General features: G+C 41.1%; 1 protein-coding gene across 3 annotated transcripts in view; it reads left to right on the top strand.

The window, feature by feature from the left end:
* The window catches only part of EP300 (EP300 lysine acetyltransferase), a 92,731-nt gene extending 76,763 nt beyond the window's left edge, over nt 1–15,968 (top strand). For 2 of the 3 annotated variants that reach the window (XM_077339390.1, XM_077339389.1), the window contains 12 exons: nt 1,203–1,313; nt 3,610–3,666; nt 4,858–4,935; nt 5,087–5,154; nt 6,266–6,416; nt 7,738–7,884; nt 8,716–8,829; nt 9,568–9,733; nt 10,033–10,197; nt 10,510–10,671; nt 11,547–11,828; nt 12,640–15,968. In XM_077339390.1, the coding sequence (XP_077195505.1) occupies nt 1,203–1,313; nt 3,610–3,666; nt 4,858–4,935; nt 5,087–5,154; nt 6,266–6,416; nt 7,738–7,884; nt 8,716–8,829; nt 9,568–9,733; nt 10,033–10,197; nt 10,510–10,671; nt 11,547–11,828; nt 12,640–14,838 (3,700 nt within the window). In that variant the 3' untranslated portion in view covers nt 14,839–15,968. The remainder of the gene's footprint in view (nt 1–1,202; nt 1,314–3,609; nt 3,667–4,857; nt 4,936–5,086; nt 5,155–6,265; nt 6,417–7,737; nt 7,885–8,715; nt 8,830–9,567; nt 9,734–10,032; nt 10,198–10,509; nt 10,672–11,546; nt 11,829–12,639) is intronic. The other variant, XM_077339391.1, reaches the window with a different exon arrangement.
* The last annotated feature ends 2,463 nt before the right edge of the window (nt 15,969–18,431 follow it).

Genomic DNA, 18,431 nt, shown 5'->3' with positions numbered 1-18,431 from the left:
TAGTAAGATTTATTGAGATCATGAGATCTTATCTTGTAACACTTTTGAGATGCATGAACTTTTAAGAAACCCTCTTGGAAACGTGTAACTAGCCAAGTTCTTTGGATCTAGGCTATACTTCTAAATGCTTAAACAGATTCATGTCATTGTTTTCTATAAACAAATGAACCTTAACTGAAAGTGGGGGATTGGTTGAGATTCTCTAAATTATAGATCCATAGTGTTGGCTTTGTTTTGCTTTATAATACTGTCAGTTGTTGTTTTTTTGTTTTGTTCCTTTTGTTTAGATGTGTTTGTGCATTCAAATTAACTTGCTTAGAAATGGAGAGGCTGCATTCTCAATACATTCTTGAGGGGAGAAAACATCCTGAGTAAAAACTCTTCAGATGGAATCTCTTTAATATCTTGACTATCCCATCCCTCTAAATTGATATTCATCTGTACTTTGCAGATTTAAAAAGCAGTATATTTGTAGCTTGTTCCCATAAGCCTTCTAAGTACCCTAACGTTTTGGCAGATTGCAAACCACTGTGTAGAAATAGTTTCAGATAGCTACTGATGCTTTAAACAGATGTTGAAAACAGCCACTTCAGGAGGGGAAAAGACTGGTCTTTCAATATTTGAGCATTCTCAAGATGGATTGTTTTCACCCCCTTCCAGCCCTCTCTTGGCAGATGTCCTTTTACAAACATTGCTACCCTTATGCAGATGTTGGAGCAGCAATTGCTCTTACCCGCTTTCTTCTTCATTTTGATTCTTTGCTTTATGTGGCATTGACTATTGAAATGAAGAGGGCATGGGTATACTAAAATTGAATACTCTTTTTATTTGCTATAATTTGCTGCTTGTGATCCCATTTGAGAGATTTAATGCTAATCTGTGCTTTGCCTTGGCTTTCTGCTTTGTGTTGTCCTGTCTTGCTTCTGTGTTTTTTGTTTTTCGTCCTGCAAATCCCCATTTCTTTGTGTGTGTATGTGTTTTTATTTCTCCTTCATGCTTGTCGTTGTCTGCACTTGGCTTTGATTGCAAAAAAAACAACCCAAAACAAAACAAACCAAACAAACTCTGGGTCCCATAAATCTTCATCATTGAATGTCCCTGTCGCCGTTGACGACCTGCTCTCTGCTCCCGCCCCCCTCCTTGGCCTGCTGTGATTGGTGGCTCCGTTGCTTGGCTTGGGCTGTGTTGTGTGGACGGAACAGTTCACCCAAATATGGCCTTCTTGCCGACAGGTATCATTTCTGTGAGAAGTGCTTCAACGAAATCCAAGGGGAGAGCGTTTCTTTGGGGGATGACCCATCACAACCTCAAACGTGAGTAGCTGTGTGTCTCCTTTTAAATAATAGCTTTGTAAAATGTCATAACTTCAGCTGTTCTTTTAGTCTAAACTCTACAAATTATAGAAAACCTTTTATTTAATGCTCAAGCTTTGTGCCAATTGCAGGAAAAGTTGAGGCACTTGAAAACCTCAGTATAAAATGATGAATGTTGAAACAAACAAGCAAAAATATTTTTCAAGTCCAAATTATTTATTTATCATACTTTATTTATCAAATTATTTATCAAATTTATCAAATTATGTGTTAGCAAGGCTAATTGTAAATAATTTTATCAGCCTGCAAAGAGCTCTCCCAGTTCACCCCTTACATTTTTGTCTTTGGCTCAAGTAGCAGATATAGCAGTCTGTTCACCTGAAAGGAATTGTTCCCTGCAAATAACTAAATGAAGGCAAGCTTAAATTTGAAAGTGAAGGTTACTGTCCTTTTTGTAGTTTTATGCTGCTGGAGTTCTGGCAGTAGTATCTGTATAATGGCACAGAACAATTTATGTCTTTATATAAGTGTGTATATATACTCTGTGTGTGTGTGTGTGTAAGAACATCCCTATAAAACATAATTGCTCTAAAAGCTGAAGCCTATGCAAAACTGAATATAGTTTAGTTGTGGGCCTGATGATGGAGATGGATTCTGAGTTCATGTGTAAGTATAAACAGGGAAAGCACTGAACAAGTTATTCAGAAATAACTAAGAAAACTGTCCTGAGTGCCTTAAATAAAGACTGGGATTAAAATGTATCTGTTAGATGCAAAAGCTTGATATGAGAGAATTCTACTGATAAGATCCATCTGATAAATTTAGCAATCATTTACTAAACTACAGCCACCTAAAGATGTATGTATGTATGTTTGTTCGTGTGTTTACACATTTTTATACCACCCTTCTCTGGCTTGGCTGTCTTGGGGTGGTGTACAACCAGCTAATAACAATAACAAGTACAAAAACATACAATAAAATGGATAAAATATATAAAACTATTAACAATAAAATCACAGCTAACAAATGTTAGCACCAACATAAAGTGCTGCGGTGAACAAATTATGTATTGCATCTGCAGTCATATTTGTCTACCCAGGGCACCCTGTGCTAAGCCTAGGGACCAAGCCCTATGAGAAGAAGTTGAGGGACTTGGGAATGTTCAGCCTGGAGAAGAGAAGGTCGATCTCTAAGTATCTAAAAGGTTGTCACTTGGAAGAGGGCATGTTGACAGCAAAGGATAGGAGCATTGGCTTTAAATTAGAACGGTACCAGCTCAATATCAAGAACGAAAATTCACAGAGTAGTTCAGCAGTGAAATAGGCTCCCTAAGGAGGTGGTGAGCTCCCTCTCACTGGCAGTCTTCAAGCAGCAGCTGGTCAGGGGGCTGGAGTAGGTTCCCTATATGGCCTCTTCCAACTTTGATTTTATGATTCTAAGGCTGAGAAACCAATACTTTGTGCCAAATAATGGATATGGCATTTTATAGGTAAAATGCTCTTAGATGTATTAATGCTGATGTGAGCAGTGTTAAAATACAAAGATTACAAACCTTATATTTTAAAATACAGCTAATTTTGTTTGACTGAAATCAAATCAAAATACCTTTGTTTATAGTACATATTCTCATAAAATAACTGGATATTGACATGAGAATGCCTGATTAATCTAGCAATTGAATAGCCATTAGATGTTGGTTAATTATGTGTAAACATTTAAAATAAGTGAGGTTTTATAAAACTTCACAAACTTCAGTTCTAGCTATAAAGTTTTATTTTAACAATTAATAGTAAGAATAGTAATTCTGTACTTTCTGGAGTCCAAAGAGACAAAAGGAATTCAGATTTCCAGGAATTACAAACATACAAAGTGGGTGTGAGGAACAACTGATTTGTAGTTTCTGACCACACAGTTAAAACTTTTTGCCACTCTCTGCTGTTCTCAGTTTCCAGGTGTCTGCACAGTTTAACTTCATGAGCACCGGCTACATGTGGCCTCTGTGTTGCACTGTAAATATTTAAGCAGCTGGTCTGTTGTTTTCAGTTGTCTGAATCTATCTATAGTATTATGTGAAAAGCTATTTTGCTTCATGATCAAACTGGTAATGAAAATGTATTTAATCCTGTACTGTAATTCAACTTGTACAATTCAGTCTCTGTCTTCTGTTGTCCTCTTTTTTTAAAAAGTTGTTTGTTTAGGATGTCCTGTGCAGAATCTGCCGCATATAGTAGGTAACTTTTATTATGATCAGTTGCTTATTCTTGTTGCAACTAAGATTGTATGTTTGTCTCCTCAGCACAATAAATAAAGACCAGTTTTCAAAAAGGAAAAATGATACACTGGACCCTGAACAGTAAGTAAAGAAACTCAAATCTTGCCTTTTAAAATGATTCATTATAATTGTCTTTTAAAAGCAGCAGCTCTTTCCCACCATGTACAATTTAAAGTAGCAAATTGTAGCTTCTCTCTGCCTTGAGACATCCCAATTGCCTCCAATATCCACCTACCCCCAAATGTTGCCTAAATGTAGTCTGTGATCTGTCTCAAACCTTCCAGGGAGGAGTTATATTCCCTTTGGAATGTTGAAAGATGGATGGAGAATTAAAAATGATAACATGTATTTGTGTTTTTTGTTTGGGGTTTTGTTTGTTAGTTTGTTTTTTGTTTGCTATATATACCACCTTCCCTAGTGGCTGAGGGTGACGAACAACAGGAGTTCATTAACATTAATAAAACGTAAACATTGTTAATAAAACATATAATAAAATTAAGACTACAAACATCTTGGTCAACCATTCCGTTTCTTTCAGATGTAAAATTGTAAGAAGTCATTCTCCTTTGGGGGGTGTTATCCAAGAGAGGCCCCATTAAGATATCCTATACTGGAATCATCAGTTTCATAGGATTCTTCTAAAAAACACACCCAGCTCCTATGTTGTAAAGTGCCTAATCCCACTTTGAACATAGTGTATGCACTGAAATCAGAGCCAGTGTGGTGTAGGGGTTAAGAGCAGCGACTTCTAATCTAGCAAGCTTGATTTAATTTCCCACTCCTCCACATGGAGCCAGCTTGGGTGACCTTGAGCTCTTTTCAGTCCTGACAGTGCTGTTCTGACTGAGCAGTCCTGTCAGAAGCTCTCTCAGCCTCACCTCCTCATAGGTGTCTGTTGTAGGGAGAGGAAGGGAAGGCAATTGTAAGCCACTTTAGGACTCCTTCGGGCAGTGAAAAGTGGGATATAAAAACCAACTCTTCTTCACTTCAATTGCTCTGAGGAATGTAGGGAAAAGAGAGCTATAATATTCAAAATCCACCTGAAATCATTGGTGGAGAGAATCTGGGAAAGGTGGTACTCCTCAGATGAGACGTATCATTCGAAGAGTAGCACTTTTTCTTTGTAGTAAACCTACAGTAAATCTGTAAGCTTGAACACAAGCCTTGGTTTGGGGTTTCATAATTTGTGAATTGTTTTAACATAGACATTACCCTAAACAATCCAAGCAGTAAGAACTCTGTAAGTTATGCATACTTTTTTCCCCTTTCAAGGTTTGTTGAATGTATAGAATGTGGAAGAAAAATGCATCAAATCTGTGTACTTCACAATGAGATAATTTGGCCTTCTGGGTGAGTTGCTGCTCTTCCCTTCTCTTTTAAGGGATATTGGGGTGATAACTATGTTTTGATGTAGTTGTAGATCTAAAATAATCACACTGCATGTTTTTGTTTACACTTAAGTATATTACTAATTTGTACCATTATCTCATTTTTATTTCAGCTTTGTTTGTGATGGATGTCTAAAGAAAACAGGACGAACAAGGAGAGAAAATAAATTCTCTGCTAGAAGTAAGTACAGATGTACATTTAAGTCCTATTCTTACTTGAAAGTAGAGCCTGTTAGTTTCACTGAACCATATCTAGAAATGGTGTGTTCAGCTTTATTGAAGTTGGGCAATGTTAAGTGCATATTCTCAATTTTTCTAATATATTTATACTTCAGAAATTTTAGAAAGTTATTGGCAAGTTTCTTGTTACCTACAACAGTATTACCCTGTCAGGGGTATGATGCCAGCATAAATTTGTGTTTTAAATTTAAGTTGAGTTATGAATCTTGGGTCACTTCTAATTTTATTTTAAGACACCTTTCAAGGCTAGCATAGAAATTCGGGGCTGTTAGTAACTGCCTGATCATTTGTGCTGACAAGATACAATTAGGAGGCCCAGTTCTGTACACATCTTTGAAGTATGGAAGACATTAACTTGCAGCATAACTATCCAGAAGTTTCATTCTTTAGCTGCATTCTCTCCTAAAATGGAATCCAAATGACAATGTGAGAGTGATACTTCAAGCCTTGAACATCTGGTTGGGTTTTTCCTAATTAAAACTTTCTGGATTTATTACAATCATTCCTTGAGAGCTGGCAGGGGTGGGGATTAGGGATACTGCTTTCATATGTACTATTTGGTTTTGATCTGTCCTCATAATTTTAGCAGTGAATTTCCCTTTTTTATTGTTGCTATGAGCTGCCCCATCTTCCTTGAGTTATCTGCCAACGTCTTTTTCCTGGATGGACATAACCAGTTGGACCCTTGATAGTATCTAATAAGATCAGCAGAGCTAGTTCCCCCCCCCCCCTGTGCTTCTAGATGAGTTCAGTAATCTGGAACTTTCAGAGTCAAGTTTTATGCCTAATGGCACCCTTTTAGCAGGGAGCTAATTATGCATGTGTTCAGTTATGAAATTACTTTGTTGGAAGCAGATATCAAGGTAATTAATAGTCCCTCAGAAGGGAAGCCTTTAATTGGGTAGATCAGGTAAAGTTTTAATTGACTGAGAGACTTAATCACTGGGATCCAAAAGGTAAGCAGACATGTTTTTCATTTTATGAGGTTAATTTGGTTCTTGTGTGCTACTGTTACAATAAATTAAGAGAGGTTTTTGTTTTTGTTTATGTAGGATTGCCGACCACAAGGCTTGGTACTTTCTTGGAAAACAGAGTAAATGATTTCCTGAGAAGACAAAATCACCCTGAATCGGGTGAAGTTATTGTCAGAGTTGTTCATACTTCAGAGAAAACTGTAGAAGTTAAACCAGGAATGAAAGCAAGGTATGTTTTGTCAATCTTTAATGTAGCGTTTCCTGCTCTTGGTTTTTATTATTTTTGTAGTTAAGTATTAATTAGTGCTACATGTACTTAGGCCTCTGGAAGTAATCTTGATTTCCATCAGCTGTACCTTACTTATATGAAGACTAGTCTGAAACTTTTGCTCTTTGAATAATTAGATATTAGAAAATTGAAGGATTTCAAATGAATTAAATAAGTGTTTTTAGAAAGTAGGCTGCATTCCATCAGTCTGATCACATGGCTATTTCAGTGCATATTTGTATCAGATATTATTATCCTTCATTCAGAAAGAAAGGGACAACTTCTTAGTCCGTTGTCAACAATGGATCTTCACACCATTGGTCAGTTTGGGTTTAATTTCTGTGAAAGAACACTTACATAATTTTATGGGTGGGGGTCACCACAAGATAAGGAACTGTATTAAAGGGTCACAGCATTAAGAAGGTTGAGAACCACTGCCCTACTCTAGAGGCCAGGTCTAGTGCCCATTAAAAATTGTGGTTATTTAAATCTTAAAGGAATTATGCAACGTGGATAAGCTAGGGTGTGATGATTTCTTCATAAGCTGCTTCTGCTGCATCCCAGACTCAGTTTCCAATTCTGTTATTTTGACATCAGAAATATTGAGGGATTCCTTTCTTAGCATTGGACTGCACCAATCAGAAATGTGTGGCATTTTACCTGATTGGCAACATCTGGTTGCACACCTTTAATAATCACATCTTTACTGAAGCCGTATTTGGGAGGAGGAATTGTGGGGTTCTTTTCCCTGTATTTTACTGAGTTCCCACCTTAATATAGTCTCTTTTCCTCTGTTAAAAAAGAGGAACACTTGTACTTGCTTAGTGGACCAAGGATATCCTGCCCTACTTTGGAGGAGCCTTACTGAAGGGGATATGAGGCTGTCATTGAACAGAGACCACACAAATGTTTGTCTTTCACTAGAGCTTTCTTACTGTCCCAGCTCCCATCCATGCTGTGCACTTTGTTGTGTTGAAGTGTATATGGTATAGTAGTTTGCTTGTTCTTCAGCTGTGTCCTAAAATTCAGAGAATCTTCTCACACAGAATTCACTAGGAACATTTTTCCTGTGGAGGTGAATGGGAGGGGCAACCTCCATAATATTCTATCTGCTGAGAAGAACAGACACAATAAAATCTGATGTTCCTTTCTCTATAGCTGCAGGCACCTTTTGTGTGGTAGTTTTCATATTTTAATCTAACGTGACAGGATTATGTGCATTTTGTTGACTTTTCTATATAATTTCTGGAATCCATTTTAATCATGTCTTTAAATTCTGCAGATTTGTAGATAGTGGAGAGATGGCAGAACAGTTCCCTTATCGAACAAAAGCCCTTTTTGCTTTTGAGGAAATTGACGGTGTAGATTTGTGCTTTTTTGGTATGCATGTTCAGGAATATGGGTCTGATTGCCCACAACCTAACCAGAGGTAAGGACTTCATTGTAACAGTGAATATGAGTCGATGCTAGTTAATTTTTGTCCAGTAGCAAGTGTCTCTTGAGCCCAGTTCTTCCCTACCTCCAGCATAGAAATGATTAGTTTGTTTAATACAGAATACCTGCTTGGTTTGTAGAAGCAGTTTGACTTAATCTAGGGTAGAATCATTGATGAAATAAGAGTGTCATCCATCTTGAAGTGTATGACCCAGCCATAGCATTTTTAATTCCCGTCTGCTACTAATAATATGCTTTCTCGTCTCTGCTTCTCATATAGTACTGTGTCACTTATACTAGCCTATCTCTCTAATCTAAACATTTTATGAACAAAAAATCTTTTAAATGGGGAAATACTAATAAAAGCCTTTAACTTAAGAATTGAATTTCTAACAAACATATAACAAAGATCAACAGGGATAGCGTAATTTTTGTGAGAACTGCAGAGATGTTTCTCTTCTGGTGACAGGATTTTAGTGGTCACATACATTTAAATTTTATTTCCTTGGTCTTATTGCAAATTCCAGTTGTATTTGAGCTCCCTAGATATGATGTAACACGTATCTGGACTTGAATACTAGAGAGAGCTCAGTAACAAAAGGTCAGGTGTACATGGGACAAGACCGACACTGATAGGAAAAAGCACTGAAATAGAAATTTAAAATGGAAGGAGAGAAAATATGGATGTGAATTAATTAAGAGGCAATTGAACAATAGTTGAAGCATGAGTTCTACCTTTTTATGTATCTTAAGGATGGTAAATGTGGTAGGGGTGCTTTAAGTATTGCAAACTGTTCCTGAACTTACATATTTCTCCTTTGTCTAGGCGAGTGTACATATCTTACCTTGACAGTGTTCATTTTTTCCGCCCTAAATGCTTGAGGACTGCCGTCTATCATGAAATACTAATAGGATACCTAGAGTATGTCAAGAAATTGGGGTAAGTTTTCCATCCTTCATTTATTCTTTGTCTTGATGATAAAAGGAAGTGTTGCACCTTAAAGTATGTTTTATGTTCTGGTATCTAGACATGCCTTAGAGCAGCGGTCCACAACCTTTTTCAGGCTGGGGACCGTGGGGGGGGGAAGAGGGAGGCCCGGGAACCAGGGGGGGAGAGGGAGGGGAAACCAGCAGGCAATCCTCCCTCCCTCCATGGTGTGGCACTTGCTGCGCTGGGAGTGTGCTGTGGGGGGGAGGGAGGGAGCTGGTGTTTGCGGGCGCCAGCCGGCTCACTGGCACCCACGCCTCCCCCCCCCCCCCGCAGCATGGTGCTTGCTGTGCCGGGAGGTGGCCGATTGCTCCTGGCGCAGTGAGCGTGTTCCATGGGGGGGTAGGGAGGTGTGCCTGCTTGCGCCCGCACCTCCCTCTCCCCCTCCCCGCCACAGCCCGGTACCAGGCCACAGCCCGGTGGTTGGGGAGCACCGCCTTAGAGCATATACCATCAGGATGAGGGACTATGTAAAAGTTAGGTTGTTTGCGGTAGAATACATTTTAAGAATCCCTTCAGTGAAGTTTTGCACATTGTTCCAGAGTGACAGGTCTGAGCTTGAGTGGCAATACTAAAAGAGATGCTATTTTTGGGATACTGTTTTTAAGAAAAAGTAAAAGTCTTGCTGAAAGAGTACTTTAATGAAGATAACGAGACATTTGAAAATTATTGTTTATATTGTATTATCAGGTATACAACTGGCCACATCTGGGCCTGCCCTCCCAGTGAAGGAGATGACTATATTTTCCATTGCCATCCTCCTGATCAGAAGATACCCAAGCCCAAACGATTGCAAGAGTGGTACAAAAAGATGCTGGACAAATCTGTGTCTGAGCGCATAGTCCATGATTACAAGGTTAGTTGTGAACCAGAGGCAGCATCAATTTTGGTTCATGGAGTAGCAGTTGATTCCCAGAAAACTGTAAAAACGTGTTGAGTACTTTGGACATCTGTCACTGCTTAATGGTTGGAAAGCATTTGGGCTGTTTGAGATATTTTAACAGTAATTACATTACATCTTCCTTGTGAGCCCCCAAATTATATTTTGTTGAACCAAATAAACACTAAAGAATTGCTGGGGAAAGTGCTTTGGGGAGAGACTAGTTCAGAGCGTGCATCTCAGTCTTTTTTTCTAATAAATGCTTTGTGTTGCAGGATATTTTTAAGCAGGCAACAGAAGACCGTTTAACAAGTGCAAAAGAACTGCCTTATTTTGAAGGAGACTTCTGGCCCAATGTTCTAGAAGAAAGCATTAAGGAGCTAGAACAGGAAGAGGAGGAGAGGAAGAGAGAAGAAAACACTAGCAATGAGAGCACAGATGTAAGGAAGCTGCTTTTACCTGCCATTTGTTACTTGGTTTTGTAGAGTCTTGGTTTTGTAGAGTTGGCTTAATGGGGGGAAAAAAAGAATAGACATTTTGGAATGACATGAGTTGAAATGCATTCCATATTCTGTTTGCTTGGTGGGAGTACATTGTGCACATAATCCTGCACAGTTTGAGTGGCTGCCTGGTGTCTTTGCCATACCACTCAAGTTGGAAATCAAGTTCAGTTATTTCTAGGTGATACATTCATTGTCCCAGGAAATGTGGGAAGGGTAAGTCACCTCCTAAGTTTTCTGTTCAATTTTCAGGTGAGCAAAGGAGACAGTAAAAATGCCAAAAAGAAGAACAACAAAAAGACAAGTAAAAATAAGAGCAGCTTGAGTCGTGGTAATAAAAAGAAGCCTGGAATGCCCAATGTGTCCAATGACCTATCCCAAAAACTGTACGCCACTATGGAGAAGCACAAGGAGGTAAGAAGAAATGCCAAACTATATTTGGCCATATACAATGGCTTTTAAACTAGAGACCAGGGATGGGCATGAACCAATGAATGGGCCAACATTCAGCACAGACTTGTTCATAGCCACCAAACTGATGTTCAGGGAAGGCAGCTTTCCCAAACATTTACTGGATTTTTGCCCAGTTTGATGGTCCAGGCCATTTAACATGTCTGTTTTGCTTCCCCCCACCATCCCCGAGCTAGTGGGGGTGGGAGTAAAATGAACTGATGAAATAGCTTGCAGCCATTTCAACCTAATAGCTGATGGCCACACCTGCCCTGTTAGGCTGGAATGGTATGAGCCATTAATCGCATCTGATTTGCTCCCTAAGTGGGATGTTCAGAAGTAAAACAGACCAGTGAAATGGCTTGCAGCCATTTCCGCCTAACAGTTGATGGGTTTACCCACCCCCCTGTTAGGCTGAAATGCCTGCCAGCCATTTAAACAACAGCATGGCAGATCCACCTATCAGCTGTTGGGTTTTTAAAAGGTTGCAAGCTATTTGTGTCCCCCCCCCCCCTTTCAAAGTGGGAAAAAGCGAAACAGCAAGGTGATTCCCCCAGCTGTGACAAGCTGCAGCTGAGAAATAGGGGCCTGCTCAATTCAGGGAGATTCCAGCCCGAGCTGAAAATAATACCTTTAGTTGTCCGCATTTTTTAAGAAAATGGTTTTTTTGTCTGTTTGTTTTTAATCTTGGAAACTAGTAAACTCGCCTGTGGGTTGAAAAAGCTGAACTCTTTGCAGGTTCTTGCATGGCATATGTGGTTTGCATAACTAAATAATTGTGTTGATTTTTGTTAACTTTGAACAGCTTAAGTCAATTAGCCGCTCTTGTTACCTTTCAGGTATTCTTTGTTATACGTCTCATCGCTGGTCCTGCAGCCAATTCCCTGCCTCCTATCATTGAACCTGATCCACTCATTCCATGCGACTTGATGGATGGGCGCGATGCCTTCCTCACACTTGCTAGAGACAAACACCTGGAGTTTTCCTCACTGCGAAGGGCAATGTGGTCAACGATGTGCATGTTGGTGGAGCTGCATACTCAGAGCCAGGACCGTTTTGTTTACACCTGCAATGAGTGCAAGCACCATGTGGAGACAAGATGGCACTGCACTGTCTGTGAGGTACGTTTGGGCAGCAATTCTGAACTGACAGCATTTATGTTGTCTCAGTTCAGAGCCCTTAGTCTGTACGTACCGGAGCACTTTAGAATGTAGCAAATACTATTCTCACTTCAAAATAGGCATCCCAATATGTGTTGTGTGACTGCAAATTGTGTAAAGACTGCTTTGGAATACTCAAGGACTATTAAAGTCTCTGACTTCAAGTATAGCAGGCACTGTAAAGCTCTAAATAATAGGAGATACTTCCTAGCAGGCTGTTATTTGTTGGTTTAGAGGGGGAAATAACTCTTGGGACCTTTAATATTATCACCTCTGCAGTTGGGTATTTCCTTGGGAAGTTGAAGCAAACATATCATACAAGCCTTAATATTCCAGCCAGAGCCATACTAGAAATGTATCTTCTGAAGGCCCCCTTTATAGAAATCCATAGTTGCCTGTGGACTTTATACATTTTGAAGTAATTGCGAGACTGAAGCTGTCAGTTGCTGTCCATGTTAGTCCTGTTGTTTGCCCTTCATGTTCTCTGAGTGTCTTCTGCTGAAACTCACTGCCCATTGGCTGTTCTTTCACAGCTCCCAATTTAAAGACTGGTGGTTCTGCAGTCTCTGTTAATCAGGTCAGACTTCTATTGGATCTAGTTTAGGGTGGTTGTATGTTTCAGATGCATTAGTTGGACAACTTCACCATGGACAACTTTCTCTCAGGTTTAGATTTCTGTTGAGAAGTCTTGAATTTCAAAAACTTTGTGAAATTGTGTAGGTTTCCATTGAGCTTCGTGGATAGTTATGTGACGAATCCTTTCTATTTTCAGGATTATGACCTGTGTATCACATGCTATAACACTAAAAACCATGAGCACAAAATGGAGAAACTGGGCCTTGGTATTGATGACGAGAGCAACAACCAGCAGACAGCCACCACTCAGAGTCCTGGTGATTCACGTCGCTTGAGCATCCAGCGCTGCATCCAGTCTTTGGTCCATGCCTGCCAGTGTCGCAATGCCAACTGCTCACTGCCGTCCTGTCAGAAGATGAAGAGGGTCGTCCAGCACACCAAAGGCTGCAAGCGCAAAACCAACGGCGGGTGCCCCATCTGCAAGCAGCTCATTGCGCTTTGCTGCTATCACGCTAAGCACTGCCAGGAGAACAAGTGCCCAGTGCCCTTTTGCCTCAACATCAAACACAAGCTCCGTCAGCAGCAGCTTCAGCATCGCCTGCAGCAGGCCCAGATGCTCCGAAGGCGAATGGCAAGCATGCAGAGGACCGGCATAGTGGGCCAGCAGCAAGGGTTGCCCTCCCCTACGCCAGCCACACCGACTACTCCGACAGGCCCACAGACGCCAACTTCTCAGACTGCACAGCTGCAACCTCAAGCCCAGCCTGTCTCCCAGCCGCAGCCTACGCTTCCCAATACGATTCCTTCATATAGTTTACCAAGAAATCAGCCTGCGGGTGGTGTGTCCCAGGGCAAGGCAGGTGGCCAGGTAACGCCTCCAACAACTCCTCAAACTGCTCAGCCATCTATACAGGGTCCTCCTCCAGCTGCAGTGGAAATAGCCATGCAGATTCAGCGAGTAGCCGATCACCAGCGGCAGATGGCTCATGTCCCCATTTTCCAGAGGCCAATTCAGCATCAGATGCCCCAAATGAATCCAATACAGCCTATGGGTGTAACCCCTCCTCAGATGGCCAGAGGACCTGGAGGCCACATAGATCAAGGGATGGGACCAGCAGGAATTCAGCAGCAGCCGGCATGGGCCCAGGGAGGGCTGCCCCAGCCTCCACAGCTGCAGCCAGGAATGCAGAGGCCACCCATGATGTCAGTGGCCCAGCAAGGGCAGCCCATCAATATGTCTCCACAGCCAGGAATGGGTCAGGTGCCAGGTGCAGCTCAGCAAAGACGGAGTTCTCTGCCCCAGGCAGCCTTACAAAACCTGCTGCGGACTCTCAGGTCTCCCAGCTCTCCCATGCAGCAGCAGCAGGTGCTTAACATCCTGCACTCCAACCCTCAGCTGTTGGCTGCCTTCATCAAGGAGCGGGTCAAGCATCAAGCAGGGCTTCAACAGCAGCAACAGCAGCAGCAGCAGGCCATGCCAGGGCAGCAAGGGGTGCACCCAAACCCAGCCATGCAGAACATGAATCCAATGCAAGCTGGAGTCCAGAGGCCCAGCATGCCCCAGCAGTCACCGCCCCAGCAGCCTCCACCTCAGCAGGCCATGGGCGGGATGAATCCTCAGGCACAGCCAATGAACATGAATCACTCGGGAATGTCTCCTCAGTTCCGAGAACTCCTGTTGAGACGACAGCAGATGATTGAACAACAGCGCCAGCAGCAGCAGCAGCAGCAAGGAGCAGGACCAGGGCTGGGGCCAGGCATGGCCAACCATAGCCAGTTCCAGCAGCCCCAGGGAGTCGGGTACCCCCAGCAGCAGCAGCAACGGATGCAGCATCACATGCAGCAGATGCAGCAAGGAAATATGGGACAAATGAGCCAGCTTCCACAAGCAATGAGCGCAGAAACAGGAGCAAGCTTGCAGCAAGCCTTCCAGCAGAGGCTACTCCAGCAGCAGATGGGATCACCAGCTCAGCCTAATCCCATGAGTCCCCAGCAGCACATGCTCCCTAGCCAGGCCCAGTCCCCACACCTACAAGGCCAGCAGATTCCATCATCACTCGCCAATCAAGTGCGTTCTCCTCAGCCTGTCCCTTCACCACGGCCCCAGTCCCAGCCCCCACACTCTAGCCCTTCCCCTAGGATGCAGCCTCAGCCTTCTCCACATCATGTCTCTCCACAGACCAGCTCCCCACATCCAGGACTGGTAGCTGCCCAGGCAAACCCCATGGATCAAGGGCACTTTGCCAGCCCGGACCAGAGTGCAATGCTTTCTCAGCTTGCTAGTAATCCAGGCATGGCAGGCCTCCATGGTGCAAGTGCCACAGAACTGGGGCTCAGCTCAGATAATTCAGACTTGAATTCAAACCTTTCACAGAGTACACTAGACATACACTAAGACACATTGTAGCATTTTGGGAGCAAAAAAGAACTTATTTTCTCAAGACTTTTTGTACTGAAGACAATTTTTTTGAATCTTTCTTAGCAGAAATTACAATTTTCCCTGGAACACATCTGAACTCTGCAGCAGTAGTGTTTGGTTTTAAACACAAGAAACCAACAAAATGAACCTGAGGGACAATACAATACAAAGAAAATATATTTTTGTTATGGCTGGAATCATAACCAGTCCTTCCCCCACCCCTTGTTTTTGTTTTCCCTTTGCGTGCGTTGGGGAGGTACTTGGGAGGCGGATAGTTATTTGGCTGCTGACCAAATGGCTCCCTTCCCTAGCCTCCAATAGGTTTTATTTTTTTTTAAATTAATGAAAATATGTAATATTGATAGTTATTTACTGATGCAGATGGTTAACATTTTCCCTATTCTGTTTTTTCCATTCATCTACTGCAAAAAAAGAAAAGAAAAAAAAAACCACAGGAGAACATTTCCTAAAACTGGAGGACAAAAAGGGTGAATGTTGCTTTAAAAATACAGTGCATATATATAAATATATATTAAAGATAAATACCAGTTTTTCCTCTTTGGTTGGAAAGATGTCAATTCTTTTAAACTTGTAAAAAATTAAGTAACCCAGTCTCCCTCCCGAAGTCTACTTTTGTCCTCCAAGAATTTTCTATACCAGAGTCTGAGCTTAAACTTCAAGTATTAAAAATTTGTACATGTAGAGAGAAGACATTTTGCAAATACACAGGGCAGCTGCCAAATGGATGTAGTATATATATTGTGGTTTGTTTTCTTGAAAGAATTTTTTTGTTATTTTTACATCTAACAAAGGAAAAAATAAAGAGGGTAAGAAACTATTCCAAGGGTATAAATTTTAACCTGAGAGAGAATCCCTGGGGTTTCTTCTTTACGCTTGCTTTCTCTTTCCTTCCCTCCCCTTTTCCTCCTCTTCCATTTTCTGTAAAACTTGAAAATAGAAAGCAAAAAACCCTCAAATGTTGTAAATCATGCAATTAAAGTTGATTACTTATAAATATGAACTTTCGATCACTGTATAGACTGTTAAAATTGATTTCTTATTACCTATTGTTAAATAAACTGTGTGAGACAGACTGATTTTTAATGCTTCCCTTCTTCTTTTCCCGACTATTGGTGCTTATTTTAATATGGGGAAAGAAGATGGTATGCTTTTTGCAACAGCCATTACCAGTCAGTATTTGGAGATTTTCTTAATGTGTAGCAACATACCATTGTCTCTTTTCTTCCAATTTGTTATTTTGGGCTGTAATGAAAATTTTCAATGTCCATTTTGCTATGACTCTGTATTTGCTTCCATTTGCTGTGGAAACTACAACCATTTATTTTATTGTCCAGGCGGGATCTTATTTGTATGTTTGACTTGAGTACAATCTCAACACCCAAAGAACATCTGGAACATACTCTGAATGTCGGAAGAGAATGAGGAGTTGAGTCTTACAACCTCAGACATGTTTTTCTCTCAGGGTTCCAGGTCATGCGATTGAAGAATTTGAGGAAGAATGGAGGTTGCGGGCACACTGGAAGAGTGACTGTCCAGTCTGATAGTAACAAGTAGCGCTGGTTGAAAGACTGCCTCTTTCTATGAATAAGTGCCAACAAGGGACGCATGAGTTTTCTATTTGTAGCCTTAAGGTTTCCATGCCCATTAAATTAGATGGTCTAACACTGATGCATATGTCTCATGATAAGTATATTAAAATTATGTCAGGCATTTGGAAAGGGCTGCTGAGTGTTTGAGAAAGATTTCATGCCAAGTTTTAAAGCTGAGAAATCTTGGCTTGGTGTTTGCATGAGCTACTAAGTATAAGGAGTCTCCAAGATGCTTTGTGCTATAGCACGTGAGAGGTGATTGTTCTGTTGTGGTACTGCAGTTACATATACCTCCAAAGAACATTCATTTGAAGGGGTCTCTAGTCAGGACATTAGCAGAAATAGCTAATTTGGTGGAGCCAGAAGCTTTGGCTTCACATGCATTCAGTATCTAAAGTCTTTTATGAACACTGTTACCCAGCATGGCTAAAAAGTTCAAAAATCCTGATTGTTCCAGCAGGTCCCTTTTAACCAAAAAAGGCTATGCTGGGCATTGTGGGACTTGCTTTGTGGGATGGGAAACCTGAGTGTAAGATGATGCCCCTAAACATCTTATAAACATAAAAATATTACTGGACGTAACCGTAACTTGTATATGAATGTAAATGACCCTTCCCCCCCCCCTTTTTTTTTTGGCATACTAGTTTTGCATTTCAGAAACTGTTTCAGCAGTCTTTTAGAAGGGGAGAGTTTGGCACTATAAGTAAGTTACATATGGTGTATCCTTCCATAATAAACATGCAGTACTTTATCTCCTATGGAAAAATAAGGATGCAGTCCATTAAAGGATTTCTTCTTTTCTTTTTTTTAATATGGGATTAAACTGGTAATCAGGTAACACCTCCTTGTACTTTGTGGGTGCAGAGAATAAGACTATAACTCTTTAAAATCCCAAGCTCTTTTATGGGTCTAATTTTCGTAATGTCAGTTGATTATAAACACTATTCCAGAGCCTCATGCAAAGTCCCACAGTTCATGCAGGGACCAAAGTTGCTAGCTGGCCTGGATTGTGTTTGTATGAATATGGATCAATCCCTTTTGTAGAAGTCTACCAAGGAAAGCCAATATATATTTATATATATATACACTTAATGGCAAAGCTGCTATCTGCATTCCTTTGGATAGACTGTGGTTGTGCAGAAATAGAAAATGGATGTTCCTTCTCTGAATGCAGACACCTCAATATTTTAGGAAGGGGAAGAAGAGTTCACTGAACAACTGTTGCTCAGATGTGCTAATTGGTTACCGACCACCAATAGTTCATCCATATAACTAATTGGTTTAATATTCTGTCACATCTTTTTGGGAGGCTAGGCAGGCCAGAATCTAGGAAGCCATGAAGCTATTCAGTTGGCTAGCCCACCTTGGGGACTCCATCACAGATGTCCCATCTGGGGTGCCAATTCTGTCACATTCCTGTAGGACGTGCAGTCTAATTTATTACTCTGGTATTAACTCTCCTGATTGTCATCCATGTTTCCCAGTGCCAAGTATTTCAGCTATGGAAAGAGAAGCTACCAGGCTTCTGTGGACAGTAATGGGCAACAGCAGTTCACAGTTAAATTTGACATGCTAGTCATTTTGTATGAGCAGGACAGTTTCCACACAGAGGACTTGCCCAGCCATTATGTTACACTGTCCCCTGGTTTTTTGCCATGGGATGGCTCTCCTGATTTTTTTCCATATCCACATGGGGGAGCCCTTGACCCACTTCCCCCTTCTGTTTGCACCCAGATTTGTGTCCACACAACATAGCCAAAGGACAGGAAGTGAAAACTTCTCACTGATTTTTTTTACTTGTCAAACATTGTCAGGTAGCAAAAACTCAAGTTATTTTCCTGCACCATTTTGTCACATTTGAGCACCCCCTCTAAATCTGATATTTGTCCCTGGACACTGAAAAGAAAAGCCAGTGTGTGTTTGTGTATTCAAAACCAAATACAGCAAACCAATCCTTGT

The sequence above is a fragment of the Paroedura picta genome, chromosome 5 (genome assembly GCF_049243985.1).
Source record: "Paroedura picta isolate Pp20150507F chromosome 5, Ppicta_v3.0, whole genome shotgun sequence".
In the NCBI taxonomy this organism is placed as follows: domain Eukaryota; kingdom Metazoa; phylum Chordata; class Lepidosauria; order Squamata; family Gekkonidae; genus Paroedura; species Paroedura picta.
The sequence above is the reverse complement of the archived record's forward strand: the minus strand, read 5'-3'. Positions and strand labels throughout refer to the sequence as shown.